Genomic DNA, 19,843 nt, shown 5'->3' with positions numbered 1-19,843 from the left:
AGGGTTTCTGTGGATTTTACCGGTCCTATTTTTAAGACGATCAATGCAGTGGAAAGGGGACATATGGTTAGAACCCCGGTCCTTTCTCAGGCCTGTGTTGGTAACGGCCACTCCCCCATTTAAGAAATGGTGGGATCCGCCCCTGTACTGATATTCGAATTCATCGATATTTTCCACTTGTAGTTTAGTTTAAACATATTTATTTATAGTGGATTGGGAAACAAGTTTTTGCAACTTATATTAATCCCTTTCCACTTTGCGGGCGCGAGTGCTGCCTTGTAGCGGCATTAGCCTACTCTTTTTCGAAATCTACAAGGGTGTCTTTAACGTGCAAGAGATGTGGCTCTCTCTTAACACGGGCCAGCCATTTATCGTCCCCGTCCGACGGACTATCATCGTTTCCTCAAGACCATACTCGCAAATGGTGTCAAGGGAGAGCCGAAAATTGAGTTCCTGAAATTTTCATCCCAAACGGGAATCGAACCAGGAACCTTTGTGTTAGTAGTCCGATGCACTAACCACTACACCACGGCTCTCAATCTGATGTACAGTAGTTGTCGTTTGTTTATGTAATATATACGCGTTTCTCGTTTCTCGTTTTGTTTATATAGATTAGATCGTTGGTTTTCCCGTTTGAATGGTTTTACACTAGTAATTTTTGGGGCCCTTTATAGCTTGTTGTTCTGTGTGAGCCAATGCTCCGTGTTGAAGGCCGTATTTTAACCTATAATGGTTTACTTTTTAAATTGTTATTTGGATGGAGAGTTGTCTCATTGGCACTTACGCCACATCTTCCTATATCTATTCAAAGTCAGAAAAATGCATCGTTATTTCCGTAATTTCATTGTTTCAAGTCAGTTTTAATTTGGGGTCCAAAGTAGATTATGCTATAGTAGTACTTAGTATATCAATGTTTTATCAAGATTGCCTATTCAAACCAGCTATATATTTTATGTTCATTAAAAAAGAAAACAATCTCTAACGGTGGAATCTCGATTTTTCATCAAAACATTTGCACAACACTTTTTTTTCGAGCCGCCGCGTTTTCATTTCCCTTATCTAACGACTGGTAATGCAGCGTTCACATATAGTGCTGAGTATGGGCCCCGTTTGAGATCAGACAGTGATAAGACACAAAAGTGAAAAAGTAGGATTATTAACCCCAATGATGTTCCAATGATCTGGAATGTCCTATCATTATCTAAACGCAGTCGTATATGCGTTCGTTACATTGGGATTCCTATGGATCGGGAATGATCCGGAGAGGTCGGCCAAGCACCCCACAACTGCGGATGTCCGTCAGGTTACATTCGAGGAGACTCGGCCGATTATGTCTAGTCGGATCACAATCGCGACTATATAATTATGTCGTGACAGATTCTTCTGTATCTGATTAAAATCGTAAAAAGGTTCTGTGTTTTCTTGACGGTCTCCTGTGGAACGGGCATGATCTGGAGAAATTTGTCATTGTTGTTGTTTTGCCAATTTATTTCAGATTGCAACCAGAGTCTTTGTAGTGGCGAATGCGAACAGTATTTGCCGAAACAGTTCCGGAACCGAGTTTCGTAATTAATTTAAAATTCAGAAATTATGCCGGCCACGACCGTGTCGTTTGCAATGCGGTACAGCATACTGTGATAGGGTTGCGGTCCGACTGTATCATTCATAAGATGGCGATAGTTTTCTAACGGATGTCTTCCGTCAGCATCGGTTCACTGTCTGGTCCCTGCCTAAGTCTTTGTCGGATTACATTCGGTATAATCGGGACGCTGTCGGAACAGTTTCGGATTTTTTTTTACCATGTGAGAGTATACAATTCGGATTAATATCAGATTCTTTCTTCTTAATCCTCTTCGTGCATACTTGCACATGAGGCCACTACCAACGCCCTCCACTGTTGCCTGTCTTGTGCCTTTCTTTCGGCTTTTCCCCATGTCATTCCCATGGCTCTTAGTTCGCTTTCTATTGTACGTCGCCATGTCTCTTTAGGTCTCCCTCTCTTTCTTCTCCCCTCTGCTGGTGTCCAACGAAGAGCTATCCTTGTGATGTCATGTTTGTCTTTCCGTAGAACATGGCCTATCCATTTCCATCGCCTTTCTTTAATTTCAACTCTGATGTCTCGTTGTAAGGTTAGGGTGTATAGATCTTTATTACTGATGGTTTTTGGCCAGAAGATCTTGCAAATTTTCCGAAGACATGTATTGTGGAAAGATGACAGTTTGTTGAAGTCAGATTTTATAACCCTCCATGACTCTGCACCATATAGCAAAACTGATTTTACATTACTATTATATATTTTGATTTTTGTGGACCTGGATATTGATGTTGTTTTCCATACTGTTAGTAATCTGCAGAAAGAAGTTCTGGCTTTGTTGATCCTTGCCATTATATCTTTGCTAGTGCCGTTGTCCTGGCTGATGTTAGTAAAATTGAGAATGGAAATGGGGAATGTGTCAAAGAGACAACAACCCGACCAAAATAAAAAAACACAACAGCAGAAGGTCACCAACAGGTCTTCAATGTAGCGAGAAATTCCCGCACCTGGAGGCGTCCTTCAGCTGGCCCCTAAACAAATATATACTAGTTCAGTGATAATGAACGCCATACTAATTTCCAAATTGTACACAAGAAACTAAAATTTAAATAATACAAGACTAACAAAGGCCAGAGGCTCCTGACTTGGGACAGGCGCAAAAATGCGGCGGGGTTAAACATGTTTGTGAGATCTCAACCCTCCCCCTATACCTCTAACCAGTGTAGAAAAGTAAAAGCATAACAATACGCACATTAAAAGTCAGTTCAAGAGAAGTCCGAGTCTGATGTCAGAAGATGTAACCAAAGAAAATAAACAAAATGACAATAATACATAAATAACAACAGACTACTAGCAGTTAACTGACATGCCAGCTCCAGACTTCAATTAAACTGACTGAAAGATTATGATTTCATCATATGAACATCAGGCACAATCCTTCCCGTAAGGGGTTTAGTATCATACCATCATAACATATATGAGAAGAACATAACCCGTGTCATGCCAACAACTGTTTTTAGAATAAATGTGTTTAGTTCCGACGCAAAGACCTCATCAGTGACTCAATATTAACGCCAAAATATGCAATCTTTAATGACTTGACAACAGTATCGTAATTATATCCCTTCTTAATAAGTCTATTCAAAGGTTTTGTAAGTTTATGAGGTGAATACTGACACCTTTGTGCTTTATAAAGAATATTTCCATAAAAAATTGGATGTGAAATACCTGAACGTATAAAAAGTCTGCATGTTGAGCTATATTTACGAATGATGTCTTTATACCGATGATAAAATTTAGTAAATGTTTTGACTAGTTTGTGATATCGAAAACCCTGGTGTAATAATTTTTCAGTAATACATAAATTTCTCTCGTTAAAATCTAAGACATTGTTACATACACGAGCGAATCGTACAAGTTGAGATATATAAACACCGTAAGATGGTGACAAGGGAACGTCACCATCTAAAAACGGATAATTAACGATAGGAAATGAAAAATCATCCCTTTTATCATAAATTTTAGTATTCAGCTTTCCGTTAGTGATATAGATATCAAGATCGAGGAAAGGGCAGTGGTCGTTGTTAGTATTAGCTTTATTTAAAGTGAGTTCACCAGGATAAATTTCATTAATATACATACTGAAGTCGTCATTATTGAGAGCCAAAATATCATCCAAATATCTAAAAGTATTATTAAATTTGTTTATCAGATGTTGTTTTGATGGGTCTTTGCTTATTTTTGTCATAAATTGTAACTCGTAACAATACAAAAAGAGGTCCGCAATAAGTGGTGCACAGTTAGTCCCCATTGGAATTCCGATAATCTGACGATATACGGAATCCCCAAAGCGAACAAAAATGTTATCTAGTAAAAATTCAAGGGCATATATAGTATCAAAGCATGTCCAATTAACATAGTTTTTTTGTTTATTGCAACTAAAAAATGACCTAAAAGAGTTTGAACATATATATTCACATTCTGATTTTTTGAATGCCCATTTAATTAGATGTGTGAATTTTTTCTTAATGAGAATGTGAGGCAATGTGGTATACAGGGTAGAAAAATCAAAACTTTGAACAGATTCAAAATCACCAATATAAGCATGCAATTTATCAAGTACTTCCAACGAGTTCTTGACACTCCAAAAGTAATTTATTCCACTATTTTCGAAGGCCTTATTTGAACAATTTATTATAAGGTTTTTAATTGTACCAAGTGTGCTGGTAAGAATAATAGACAATTTAGTAGTTGAACAATGGCTTGAAGACGAAATAAATCTATATTTGTAAGGGGTTTTGTGTAGCTTCGGAAGCCAATACATAGTTGGAACTTTCATTGTATTTGGCTCTGCTTGTAAAGCGGTGGCTAAAAGTTTATGTTTGTTACAGATTTCGTTTTCTGAAAATGGAGTCAGTTGGAATGTTGGTGAATTGGTGATTTCCTTTTTCAGAACCTCGATGTAAAATTTACGTCAAACAACAATAATATTATTAGCAGCTTTATCGGCCGGGACAAAAACAAATTCCTTGGCTAGTTCTTTTAGTTTATGTTTGATACGAGAAATAGGTTTATTGTGGTTATTGTTAATAGTAAAATGTTCTTTAAAATGTTGAATACGTATATCAACTATCTTCATTACTGAATTAAAAAAAGAGTCCAAAGATTTTTTGTCAGCTTTTTCCCGTTTTATCCATTTCATACAGTAAGTAAGGAGTGAGTCGTGGATGATATTACGACACTCATTCCAATTAATAATTGACGGGGGACGATATTTAGGTCCTTTACTGAGAAATGATTTTAACTCTCGGTCTTGAACGATGTTAAGATCTCCTGTTATAACATGGGAAATGGGTCCATAAATATATTCGGAATTACTGCAATTACATGAAGTAGGTGTATTTTCACTGATATTAACATCTTTACACAATTGACTATAATTAAACACAAATTTCCGGGTAGATTTCTTGTAAATATAACAAATAAGAGGTAGCTCAGTATTGTCAAAATATCCAGGAATTTGTTCTTTAACAGAATGGTCGTTAAATATACCGGCAATATTTACAAAATCAAAGCCTTTGTTGACATACTTAATTTTAATAAAATGTTTTTTATGATCTTCAGGGCGATCAATTTTGGGAAATAATTTAGAATAACAATATGCCATAATAATTTGAACAATTTCATACTTAGGACTGCTATATGAAATTGTGTTGCAATCCTCCAAAATTTTATTTAACTTATTAACCGGTAAAGAACAGAGTTTTGTTAACAGATAATGTCTGCCGTTGTTTTTTGAAATAGAAATAAGGTCCGAAATATTGGTATGATTGGCCCGAAATTTTCTTTGATTGCGATTTGTTCTACAACCGTGAGAACGGTTTTTACGAACAGTTTTAGAAACAATATCCAAAATGTTAACGGAATTGGTTCTAGATATATTACCAATTCCCATGATATTATCATTTAGACCGAGAGGGTAAACTGTCTGTAATTTTTTAATCCAATTTAATTCAATTATTTTCCGTGATCGTACAAACTTTGAATGCGATTCACCAGGCTGCTTATTTACTACTTCTAAAGGTTGAACTGCTAAATATTTAAAAGGATGGTTGTGCTTCTTAAGGTGTTGGTAAATGATACTTTTGAATTTATTAGGTCTTTTAAAACGATACAGATGTTCTTGAGTGCGTTTTGATAAATATCTCCCAGTTTCTCCTACGTACTGAATACCACATCCCGGTTTGTTTCATGTGAGTAAATAAATAATACTGTTTGTTTTTCAAGTAATATCAGTTTCAAAATTTAAAGAAAATGTGCGACCATTAAACGTGGACCTTACCGTATTGTTGGTGGAAAGACGGGGACATGTAAGTCATTTTTTGGCATGACACTTATCGATAGAAGGGTAACCACGATTTTTATTGTTAAAAATGTTAGCGATGGTAGTATTTTTAGATAACCGATTTTGAAAATTGAGACGTGTAGATACCCTTTGAACAAGTTTAGTATTTAGTATTTTTCCGTTTCTTAATTTCATAATTGTTTTGTTAGTGAATTACATAATAAAGGAGCAAAGATTGGCGTCCAGAATATGAACCAGCATACAATAATAAAGTTAAGTAAAAGTGATAAATTTGTTCGGCTGAAAATGTCGAACGCTATCAGTATTAATTACCCGAAAAAGATAGTGTATATCAGGGTATGACTGATGGCTGACCAATTAGTAGAATGGGGCTGAATATTGAAATACTACTTTTTGATAAACATTCCTAAAGTAATGAACTAGAGAAGTTCTCGCTCGGACACACACTCCATAATCTAGTATATTATAAGAGCATAAACCTGAAGCACGGGGAGGCACTCTACTGCCTCCACACGGCACTAAAGACAAACTCTGTAAAAAATAAAATTGAGAATGGAAATGGGGAATGTGTCAAAGAGACAACAACCCGACCAAAATAAAAAAACACAACAGCAGAAGGTCACCAACAGGTCTTCAATGTAGCGAGAAATTCCCGCACCTGGAGGCGTCCTTCAGCTGGCCCCTAAACAAATATATACTAGTTCAGTGATAATGAACGCCATACTAATTTCCAAATTGTACACAAGAAACTAAAATTTAAATAATACAAGACTAACAAAGGCCAGAGGCTCCTGACTTGGGACAGGCGCAAAAATGCGGCGGGGTTAAACATGTTTGTGAGATCTCAACCCTCCCCCTATACCTCTAACCAGTGTAGAAAAGTAAAAGCATAACAATACGCACATTAAAAGTCAGTTCAAGAGAAGTCCGAGTCTGATGTCAGAAGATGTAACCAAAGAAAATAAACAAAATGACAATAATACATAAATAACAACAGACTACTAGCAGTTAACTGACATGCCAGCTCCAGACTTCAATTAAACTGACTGAAAGATTATGATTTCATCATATGAACATCAGGCACAATCCTTCCCGTAAGGGGTTTAGTATCATACCATCATAACATATATGAGAAGAACATAACCCGTGTCATGCCAACAACTGTTTTTAGAATAAATGTGTTTAGTTCCGACGCAAAGACCTCATCAGTGACTCAATATTAACGCCAAAATATGCAATCTTTAATGACTTGACAACAGTATCGTAATTATATCCCTTCTTAATAAGTCTATTCAAAGGTTTTGTAAGTTTATGAGGTGAATACTGACACCTTTGTGCTTTATAAAGAATATTTCCATAAAAAATTGGATGTGAAATACCTGAACGTATAAAAAGTCTGCATGTTGAGCTATATTTACGAATGATGTCTTTATACCGATGATAAAATTTAGTAAATGTTTTGACTAGTTTGTGATATCGAAAACCCTGGTGTAATAATTTTTCAGTAATACATAAATTTCTCTCGTTAAAATCTAAGACATTGTTACATACACGAGCGAATCGTACAAGTTGAGATATATAAACACCGTAAGATGGTGACAAGGGAACGTCACCATCTAAAAACGGATAATTAACGATAGGAAATGAAAAATCATCCCTTTTATCATAAATTTTAGTATTCAGCTTTCCGTTAGTGATATAGATATCAAGATCGAGGAAAGGGCAGTGGTCGTTGTTAGTATTAGCTTTATTTAAAGTGAGTTCACCAGGATAAATTTCATTAATATACATACTGAAGTCGTCATTATTGAGAGCCAAAATATCATCCAAATATCTAAAAGTATTATTAAATTTGTTTATCAGATGTTGTTTTGATGGGTCTTTGCTTATTTTTGTCATAAATTGTAACTCGTAACAATACAAAAAGAGGTCCGCAATAAGTGGTGCACAGTTAGTCCCCATTGGAATTCCGATAATCTGACGATATACGGAATCCCCAAAGCGAACAAAAATGTTATCTAGTAAAAATTCAAGGGCATATATAGTATCAAAGCATGTCCAATTAACATAGTTTTTTTGTTTATTGCAACTAAAAAATGACCTAAAAGAGTTTGAACATATATATTCACATTCTGATTTTTTGAATGCCCATTTAATTAGATGTGTGAATTTTTTCTTAATGAGAATGTGAGGCAATGTGGTATACAGGGTAGAAAAATCAAAACTTTGAACAGATTCAAAATCACCAATATAAGCATGCAATTTATCAAGTACTTCCAACGAGTTCTTGACACTCCAAAAGTAATTTATTCCACTATTTTCGAAGGCCTTATTTGAACAATTTATTATAAGGTTTTTAATTGTACCAAGTGTGCTGGTAAGAATAATAGACAATTTAGTAGTTGAACAATGGCTTGAAGACGAAATAAATCTATATTTGTAAGGGGTTTTGTGTAGCTTCGGAAGCCAATACATAGTTGGAACTTTCATTGTATTTGGCTCTGCTTGTAAAGCGGTGGCTAAAAGTTTATGTTTGTTACAGATTTCGTTTTCTGAAAATGGAGTCAGTTGGAATGTTAGATAAGTAAAATTTTCCACTTCTTCTATGTTGTCTCCTTTAAGTGTTATGGGTTGTTTACTAGTTTTTTCATTAAGGCTAATTATCTTTGTCTTTTGCGCATTTATCTTTAAACCTACAGATAGAGCAGTGTCATGTAGTCTTGATGTTTTGTTCTGCATGTTTGCTCTAGTTGTTGATAAAAGGCATATGTCGTCTGCAAAATCTAGATCTTCTAAGATTGTGTTCATCGACCATCTTATTCCAGTTACTCTATTGCCTAGTGTTCTTCTCATGCACCAGTCGATGACAATGAGGAAAAGAAGGGGAGAGATGATGCATCCTTGTCTTACTCCAGATTGTACATTAAACCAAGTGGATTGGGTTCCATTGTGTAGGACACAGCATCTGTAGTTGTTGTAAAATAATTTGATCATGCTAATTATTTTCTCAGGTATGCCATACGATCTCATTATGTCCCACATGCTGTTTCTGTCCAAGCTATCAAAAAGCCTTTTCAAAGTCCACAAAGTTTATGACGATGTTGTGTTGCCATTCTATGCACTGCTCAATGATGTTTCTGAGTGTGAATATGTGGTCACTGCACCCTTTATTGGCTCTAAAACCTGCTTGTTCATTCCGCAGGGTGTCATCTAAAGCATCTACTATTCGCTTGGCAATAACTCTCAGGAAAACTTTTGCAGGTACAGACAGTAGAGATATACCTCTCCAGTTGTTGCAATTTTTCATGTCACCTTTCTTGGCAAGTTTAACTAGTAGTCCTTCTTCCCAGTCTTCAGGTATAATTTCATCCTCCCATATTTTGCTAAATAGTGTTTGCAGTATTGATGCTGTTGTTTCCACATCTGCCTTAAGGAGTTCTGCACTAATGTTGTCTACTCCAGCTGATTTACTATTTTTTAGCTTGCATAATGCTTTCTTTATTTCACCAAGTTCAATTTTTTCTTCTGATATATCAATTTCGATCTTGTCTTCGGTGTTATCAAATTGAGCTGGTTTGTCTGGTGGTTCTCTGTTCAGAACTTCCCGAAAGTGCTCTGCCCATCTTTCAAGTTTCTGTGCTTCTGATGTTATTACCTCTCCATTCTTGCTTAAAACTGGTGTGTCATTGTTGTTACTTTTACCACATAGCTGTTTAGTGATCTTATATACAGTACTTAGTTCTCCATGTTTGCATGCCTCTTCTGCTTCATTTGCCAATCCTTCAATGTATTGTAATTTGTCTTCTCTAGCTTTTTTCTTAACTTCTTTATTTAGCTCTGAGTATTCTTTTTGAAGCTTTTCTTTCAACCTTTCTGATCTTGCCTGATTGCACTTGCTTTTTGTAGATCTTCTCTTTTCAATAACATTCCAGGTTGTATCTGAAATCCACCTTTTCCTTGTACTGTCTCTAATTCCAAGTACATTTTCAGCTGTATCGTTAAACATAGTTTTTACTTTGTTCCAATGTTCGTTTAGATCAGGACCAATGTTGTCGTGGTTTTCACTGATAGTGTGTAGTGTTTGGTATTGGTTTCTTATGCTGATGTTGAATTTTTGTCTTATCAGATTGTCTTTGAGGCGGTGGATGTTATATATTTTTCTGTTATGCTGTGGTCTGGCTACCTTTCTCAGTTTAAGTTTAATTTTCCCAAGTAGAAGGTGGTGGTCACTTCCACAATCGGCTCCCCTTTTCACACAGACATCCATCAGAGACTTTCTCCATCTTCCATTTATAATTATGTGGTCTATCTGGTTTTGGTCCCTGCCATTTGGTGAATTCCATGTAAGCTTGTGAATGTCCTTGTGTGGAAATAAGGAACCTCCAATAACTAGATCATTCAAGCCACATAAATCTACTAAAAGTCCACCATTTTCATTGCATTCTCCACATCCATGTCTGCCCATTATTCTTTCCTTAAATAAGTTATCTACCCCAATCTTTGCATTTAGATCACCAATTACAAAAGAAGCTGATTACGGAAACCACACCAAAAGAAACACTGATGACCCAATGAATGTGTCTAGTGAAAGCAGAAATGCAGCTAGGGGCAAGAAGTGTGGACTCTTAACGCCAAAAAATGTTCTCAGCATAGGGGCATGGAATGTGCGGACCATGTATGAGACAGCACAAGTTGTCAATGAGATGAGAAGGTATAACATCAGTATACTAGGTGTCAGTGAATGCGGATGGTTAAACAACGGATCGATCTCAACGGACACAGGTGATACCATATTGTACTCAGGCCGAACAGACAACAAACACTATGAGGGAGTTGCTTTAGTACTAAGCAAGGAAGCAAAAATAGCTCTTCTAGAATGGCAACCAGTGGATGAAAGGCTTATTATGGCAAGGTTTTACTCAAAATACTCAAAACTGTCAGTGATTCAATGCTATGCACCTACCAACGAAGCTAGTATTGAGGACAAGAATAAGTTTTATGACAAATTACAATCCCTTATCAGTAAAGTACCAGCACATGATTTATGTCTTGTAATATCAGATTGAGAACCGTATAATTGAAACAATCTCAGACTAAAACGGCGGATTCTAAACGCTTCGTGAAAAATAACTGGTTGTTGCCGTGAATAAAATGTCCCTACACATTTTGATTGAAATTTCAATCTCTATAGCCACGATACACATGCAGGATTTGACGATTTTTAATCAGGAATGGTCCAGTTAAGGACGGCAGTAAAATTAGAAGGGAATGTGTGACCCCCGCTTAAAACCCCTTTTCCAGCAAAAGATGTAAAATTATTGATTAAATCAAACAATTATTAAATGATGAATAACAATAACCAAATTAAGATAAATGTTCGGTATCAGTCAAGTTCCGATAAGCGATCGAACTATACACATATGATGATGTATACTGAGTACGATCTACAGGATTGAATCACAACACTGATTATAATCATGTTAACAGTGTGCAGTATCGTGCGTCCGTCTGTTAACCCAAGCCTTTAATCGGAATCAGGATAACTCAGAGTCTGAGACCAAAAGCAATTAGGACAATATTTCTGTTATATTACTTTCTAGGTTACGATTACTTGTTGTATGATGGACAAACAAGATCAAATGGAAAAATAAAACAACTTGAGACAAATATCTTCAAATGCAATGTGGCAAATATATGATGATTGTATAAAGCAGATATATTCATCTGTGCATATTACGGGGCCGTGTTGTAAAAAGTGATCATAACGGATGGCTTTTACCGTCCGGCGTCAAATGGTAGTTTTCGACCGTTGTTAGCGACAACTCTTCACCAGAGACAAAACGACGTAGAAGCACATAACTTTAAGTCACCATACAGTCGTCAATAATGAGTAAGAACATACAACATAGTAACAAAATTACTTGGAAATGACAAAAAAAATATAAAAAAAACACAATTAAAAATCGAAAACTAACATTCATAAATGAACGATAAACAAATATGATATATATATATATATACAGCAACAGGGGACAAACATGACAAACAGTGTGTGTTCTTTCTGATATCATCATCCAAATGCATTTTATTCCAAAGAAATATATAAACTAGAATAATCGTTTGACAAAATGTTTGACATACATGTATTAAGTCCAAAATTGGGTTCAAGTCCAAATTTGGGTTCACAGACATCTGTGTACTTTTAGAACACAGTTTAAGCTAGTACACAGATGTCTGAGAACCCAATATTTGACTTTTTCTTTAGAAATGAAGACCTAAAATGAAGTGCGCTTGTTTTTATGTTATATATATATATATAAATAAAAATGAATTACTAACAACATTCTCGACGTAATGCTTTTTGTTTGGATAAATCTTTAATATTTGAATGCACACGAAAAGAAATTGAATCCGAATCTCAACCAGCTGCAGACGCATGACACTTTATGAATAACGAAATGAATAATTTTATATTTCATTAGGAATAAGATTAAAATTAAAAGCTGATATTGAACAAGCATTATGTGAGTATTGCATGGCGATACATAGTCCCCTACCGGTTAAAAAATCAGTGTAAAGGAACGAAATCTGAAATGTCATTTATTTTAATACAACGACTTTTATTAAGAAATCTAAAATTTATTTCTAGGGAAAGTTTTAAAAAAAAGTAATTTTCCTTTGAATAGAAATCTGAGTATTTCATCAATTCAATTCTATGGAAAGGGCACCTAAACAAAGAGAAGAAATAAAAGTCGTGAAAATCGATCGAACTTGACCTGTAAATTGTCATGATTAAACAATACAATAAATATATAATCAATATCTCAAGAATGAAACAAAAGAGCCTGGAAAACTTATTTGACGGACTGACGGATGGACAGACGAACAGACTGACTCACCGACCGTATTTATACACCTAGTAAGAAACCTTTGCCTTCGTTTGTCTTGGGTTTCTTTAATTGTGGTCATTTATATGTTCGGAAGTTTAGTGTGGCGTCCATTTTGCTGAACTAATATACATTATTGTGTATGAGCCAGATGAAGCCGTGGTGGGATTTTCCCGCTGCATTGAGTGCTGTTTTCTGCTCATTCGCAATTCTATTACTTTTTCGAATGCCATTTTTGGAGGAGATTCATGACAATTGAAAGGGGGTCGTAATGGTGTGAAATGGAATTAGCGAGGCGAAACATGTTTTGAACGATTCATATAATTAGTGAGAAAGATGATATTTTTGGATTGTTTTGACGATAAAAAAAAAAGTGGGGAGTGCTCCTTTAACTCCCTTTTTTTCTGGATTCATTACATGGGGTTATTGGAGGAAAGTGATATTCATTGGCATTGACACATGAAGATGCAACCGTCACTTGCATTTATTACCATTATATAAACCAAACACATATTGCGGCTGTAAACGTTTGATATCAGTGACAGTATTAATATAATTAAGTAAAATAATTTTCTTTGCTTTGACCAGCTTTGGAGGAGATATAATCAAAGAATTGATATAAATCAGCACATAAGTTTATTTCCTAGATCATCTATCCCCAAGTATCTTGTCAGGCATTGTCATTATTAAAAACCAATAAATGTATTCTAATCTGAGGAACAATTTGAAATTTTAACACTAAATTTTAACTAATGATACTGACGATCCACCACAAAGTAATATAAATAGAACCATACCAAATACCAATATTAAGCAAATACATATAAAAAAGAGGTGGTACATGTATGATTGCCAACGAGACAATTCTCCACAAGAGACCAAATCGACACAGAAATTAACAACTACAGGTCACTTTACGGCCATAAACAATGAGCAAAGCCAATACCGCATAATCATCTATAACATGCCCTGAAATGAAAATGTAAAACAATTCAAGCGAGAAAACTAATGGCCTTATTTTTATTGAAAAAATAAACAAAAAACTTCTATGTAACACATAAACAAACAACAACCACTGAATTACAGGTTCCTTATATCATGTTCTTAAAACTAGATATTATCTCCCATTAAGAAAAAAAATACACGTGAAAAAAGAACCTAGTATGTGTTGCTCTCCTAGCTACAAAATGTATCCAAAATCAAAGATGTAGAACATATTCTATCATAATCATTTGGTAACTAATGTAATTACTGTCTCCTCCATGCCGGTCTTGAACATAAAAAAATACAAGAATGTGTCCAAAGTACACGGATGCCCCACTCAATCATTATCCATGTTCCATGGACCGTGAAATAGGGTAAAAATCTAATTGGCATTAAAATAAGGAGGATTATACTTTAGGGAACATGTGTACTAAGTTTCAAGATGATATGACTTCAATTTCATTAAAAACTACCTTGACCAAAAACTTTAACCTGAAACTCCCACTTTCATTTTCTATGTTCAATGGACCGTGAAATTGGGGTCATAAGTCTAATTTGGATTTAGAATTAGAAAGATCATATCATATGCAACAAGTGTACTAAGTTTCAAGTTGATTTGACTTCAGCTTCATCAAAAACTACCTTGACCAAAAACTTTAACCTGAAACTCCCACTTTCATTTTCTATGTTCAATAGACCGTGAAATTGGGGTTAAAAGTCTAATTTGGCTTTAAAATTAAAAAGATCATATCATAATGAACATGTGTACTAAGTTTCAAGTTGATTGGACTTCAGCTTCATCCAAAACTACCTTGACCAAAAACTTTAACCTAAAGCGGGACAATGAACGGACCCACAGACCAGAAAACATAATGCCCTTTACTATCGTAGGTGGGGGCATAAAAAATTTAATAAATAACACTCATAATGCTCAGATTGGTTGTCATCGTGCAACATAGTTAATGACACCATATAGGAAAAACATAGAACTCATTTTGTCATAAGACACTGTCAAACATCCATACATACTATCCACACTCATCTGTGTCCACACTTGTATAATTAAGTATAAATATTTATACATAAATTGATAATTAAGATTTCTACATTTATTGCAGACTCCTTTGTTAAACCAAACCACCCTTAATTTTGCTGACACCCCAACCCCCTTTCCACGTTTAGTACTGTTTTGATATAGTCACTTTTAGACAGATGCGATGCTTTAATAAAAGATTCATTTGTATCTTAATTATTCATTGTTATTTACAGTATTTAAGTAGTTATTTATACATGATCTTAAACATATAACAATATTAACTATGTATTGATATAAAAGATGTAGAATAGAACAAGAAATGTAACCAAACACAGCAATAACCACACACATGTATAATCTTCATTTTCTTGAATCCTATCGTTCTCTGTATATGCAGGCGCTTTTGTTTGTTCAAACAATGGTTGTCTTGAATAATTTGGCGATTCGGAATCAGTAAAGCGAGATCTTTCGGAACTCGAATGATCTGATAAGAGAGAAGACGAATGATGTGTTGGTACAGAAGGGACACATGCTTGCGCAGAATACGCATAATCTGTTGATCTAGAATAAATTGTGGTTTCGGAATAATTATCCATGCGATTTGAGTCTTCACTATAATGGTCTTGGTATTGATTTCTAGATCTCCTCGTTCTGCGCCGACGCCAAACTGATCCACCAGCATTGCCTCGTACATCCACACTTACTCCCTCATTACATGTTGTAAATTTGTTTGCATCCATCTCTGAAAACGAAGTAGTATACACTGGAATGGAATCTATAATTCCTAGTTTTTCAGCTTTACGAAAGACCCACAGTCTGCGATTGTCCAGTGTGAACCACTTTCCTTCCAACAGAAACACGCCGATTGTAGGAATATTTGAAACTGTGGCTGATCCATCTATAAGATCGTCTAACGTTTCTCCAATAAGCATGTCACTATGTTCTGTCGACATTCCAAAATAATTTGAAATAGTATCCTGTGTGTAAAAGATTTCTGAGGGCTCTGAGAATCATTTTCAGAACTAAGTATATGCGAAAGTAAGTTTCACTTTAGTAATTATTTTTTTTGTTTGAAAACTTCAGTGGTAATCGATACCGTCAATTACAAGACGGCATTCCAAAGTGCATATTAGAGGGTCTGTGGGTCGAGGTCTAGAGAAAAAAAAAGAATATTGGGCCAAATCTATACAGAAACATTTACCAAAAAAAAAAGATATTGAAAAACAGAATAAAAAAAGAATAGAGAATAAGGATCACAATAATCTAAGAATAGAGAAAAAATGTTTAAAAAGTTAAACCAAACTAAGGACCCCAATATCACATTACAAACAATCGATATTTAAAATCTAAAACTCTCTATACATACTTAAAAAAACAGAGGTCAATATCTGTTTTCGTAACAATAGAACCGTTATATAACAAGAAGAAAATGCTGAGTCACCTATATTATGACTAGAACTTTTGTGAAAATGAGCTTCTCTGTCGTCACTTCGTTTTGTTCCGCAAGCCCTCGTGTAACGGATTACAATGCGTCTGAAATTTGGACTTGCATGGTTCATAGCTGAAGACTTTTAGACAACTTATATATTACAAAGATTACCAATAATTTACAGAAGTCATTAGAGAAATTAAGCAACTATTGTAAAAAATGGCAGTTGTCAATTAACATAAATAAAACTAAAGTGATAGTATTTCAACAAAAAAACATACCATACACTAAAGCAGAGTTTACTTTGGATGGTTATAAATTAGAAAAAGTATTAAAATATAAATATGTAGGTAATATTATAGAGGCTTCTGGTAAATTCCATACATCACATATGGAACTATCAAAAAAAGGCACAAAAGTTCTATTCAGTTTGTTTAAATATATGTATAATATAGAAAATATACCTATAAATATACATAAAAAACTATTTGAATCTTTAATAAAACCAATTTTAATGTATAACTCAGAAATTTGGTATATGGACTACTATGAAAAAGTACTAAGGTCTCAGAGTAGAGCAGTAAATAATGATAAAGATTTTGATTTACTTACGTCAATTGATAATAGCTTTATTGAAAAGGTGAATTTAAAATTTTGCAAAATAATTCTAGGTTTAAGTAAAAAAGCAGTTAACATTGCATCAAGGGCAGAGTTAGGACAATATCCAATAGATGTATATGTAAAGGTTCAAGCACTAAAATATATGGCAAGAGTATCTAACACAGAAATTAATCCGTTGTTATATGATGCATACTGCACAACTAAACTGTTGGATGAATCAGGAACCTATTCTTGGTATACTTTTGTAAAAAATATAATTCATGAAAATAATTTAAATATATCTGATATACAAAATATTGACTTCATAAAAGAAAAATATAAAATGAATAAACACATGAAAGATATTATGCAAGAAAACTATAAAAAGCTGTTCTTTAAAAAATTAAATTCTTTAACAGAAAATAATAAATTATTTATCTATAGTAAAATCAAAAAGAAATATGAAACTGAGCCTTATTTACTTAAAGAGAATAACTTTGAAATAAGGAAAAAATTTACTAAATTAAGGGTAAGTGACCATATTTTGGAAATTGAAAGGGGTAGATACAAAAATATAAAAAGGGAAGAACGTTTATGTCAACATTGTTGTTTAAATAAAATAGATGATGAAGAACATTTTTTATTTACATGTATTAAAAATAAAGATTTGAGACTTGAATTTTTACAGAAAGTTAGAAATACCTATTCTGATATAGATAATATGGATAATGTGGATAAATTGGTTTTATGTCTTTCGTGTCCGTCAATTATGCAGTATACGGCTCCATTTGTTAAAAAGTCATGGTCACTGAGGAGAGTGGACTCAACAACTGCATGATAGATACTTAATGTATATAATGTTTGTTCTTTTGTTGTTATTTTTGTATGATGTATTGTGTTCATTTATATGTGCCTTCAACCCCATTGGGGTATAACTGTGCATTTATTCAATAAACTATTAATAATATAGTATCATTTCTTTGATATACCAATTTTCTCAATGGAGTGTTCTGGAACTGCAATCTGATGTACATAAACAAAATTTCCTTCAAATTCAATCGATATTTCGTATCGATACTGTAACAATACCTTGTTGACTTGAACAAGTTTGAATCGAAACAACAGAAATATCTTTTGTTTATATTATTCAGCTACAGGATGTTTTGTACTCTGTTTCAAAATAAGAACCTTTTTAAAATCTGATATTAATTGAAAGCATGAATACATAAAGGAACCATAAATAAACCAAAAAAATAAAGGGTATGTGAGCTTGTTTTCCAGATAGATAAGCCATGGAAAAATTCCCTCTCAACTTTCCAATCCTATAATGAATATTATCACCTTTTAAAGACCAAGTGAGCTTTTCTCATCACTTGGCGTCCGGCGTCGTCGTCCGTCGTTGACTTTTATAAAAAAAACTTCTCCTCTGAAACTACTGGGCCAAATTTAACTAAACTTTGCCACAATCATTATTATGGTATCTAAAAATGTGTCCGGTGACCCATGGCTAAAAATAGAACATAGGGGTAAAATGTAGATTTTAGCTCATATCTCTGAAATCAAAGCATTCAGAGCAAATCTGACATGGGAGAATTGTTTATCAGATCAAGATCTATCTCCCCTGAAATTTTCAGATGAATCGGACAACCCGTTGTTGGATTGCTGCCCAATAATGGGTCATTTTAAGGAAATTTTTCTGTTTTTGATGATTATCTTGAATATTATTATAGATATAGATATATTTTTGTATAGTTTGTTCTTTTGTTCAAATGTTGCGCTGTTATACCACTGTTCTAGGTTTGTAGAGGGTTTGACTTCAACAAACACTCTCAACTCCTCCAGAAGACTGTAAACCAGCGGTTGTCGTTTGTTCCTGTCTATCATATATGGTATTTCGTTTATTCGTTTGTACACCCATCCGGCTGTTAGTTTTCTCATCTGCATTGTTACGCAATTTTCATTTCGGAGCCTCTATTTGGAGTCTCATTGTTGAAGACCGTACGGTGGCGTTATTATCAGATTTTAAAAGTCAGGCCCTCGTGAAAGCGGATAACTATGTTTAACTTCTCCATCTTTAACAATGGAGTCTAATCGGCAGTGGTTTAAACTTTTTATCACACTAATCAGTGGCGGATCCAGGGGGGTCCGGGGGTTGGACTTTTTTTTTATTTTAAAAAGATCAATGCATTTGAATGGGGACATATAGTTGAACCCCCCCCCCCCTTTATCCTGGGTTGGGACCCCCTTTAAAAATGGCTGGATCCGCCCCTATTGATATTCAACATCATATGAAATGGTGACATGGGAGTATATTCTTGATCCATATAGAGAGAAGATATTGATTAATTTTTTTTGCATGTATGTTTCACCACGATAATAAAACATTTACGTCATGAAACGTCTTGAGAGGACACGATTTGTCTGTTGTACGCAAACATCCGTATTAATCCCCATCTAAAGTTATTGAGATATAGATATTCTATGGGTTTAAATTTATTGAAATGAATCACACAATTGTTTGTTGTTGAAATCAACACAGCGACGGTAAACCTAAATCACATGCACACACGAACGCACGTAAACTAACTAGTAACTTAAGTCACTTTACCAAATGATGCCATCGAGTTCATTTTCCCTGGCAACCCTTATGTCACCTACTGTTTATAGAGATATCTCAAATACCGAAGCGTCTTATCATAAAGGGAATAAAGGAAACACAAATGGAGACCGATTTTTAGAAGAAGAAAAAACACAAGAGGGCCCATGCAGCACACGTTATGGAATTTGATTGAAATGGTATGCCCACCATAACAACCAATAGATATTTTTTGCAAATTTCCTGAAAGAATTATTATGCGACTATAAAAAATCATAAAAAGTCATACTAGGACCTTTTCTAATAAGTGTATTTAAATGATCACAATATTTTGAACTCGAGTGCTGCTTGAGTAGATCAATTTAAAGACAATAGCCTTAAGATTAAGAAAACAATGTCATTGATTGGATA

The 19,843-nt window shown here is 34.5% G+C and overlaps 1 protein-coding gene across 1 annotated transcript; it reads left to right on the top strand.

Moving 5' to 3' along the window:
• Positions 1-10,471: 10,471 nt before the first annotated feature.
• LOC134727987 (craniofacial development protein 2-like) lies at positions 10,472-10,966 on the top strand. Its single transcript, XM_063592386.1, has one exon. The coding sequence runs from the start codon at positions 10,472-10,474 to the stop codon at positions 10,964-10,966; it is 495 nt and encodes a 164-aa protein (XP_063448456.1).
• The last annotated feature ends 8,877 nt before the right edge of the window (positions 10,967-19,843 follow it).

The sequence above is a fragment of the Mytilus trossulus genome, chromosome 8 (genome assembly GCF_036588685.1).
Source record: "Mytilus trossulus isolate FHL-02 chromosome 8, PNRI_Mtr1.1.1.hap1, whole genome shotgun sequence".
Lineage (NCBI taxonomy): Eukaryota > Metazoa > Mollusca > Bivalvia > Mytilida > Mytilidae > Mytilus > Mytilus trossulus.
The sequence above is the reverse complement of the archived record's forward strand: the minus strand, read 5'-3'. Positions and strand labels throughout refer to the sequence as shown.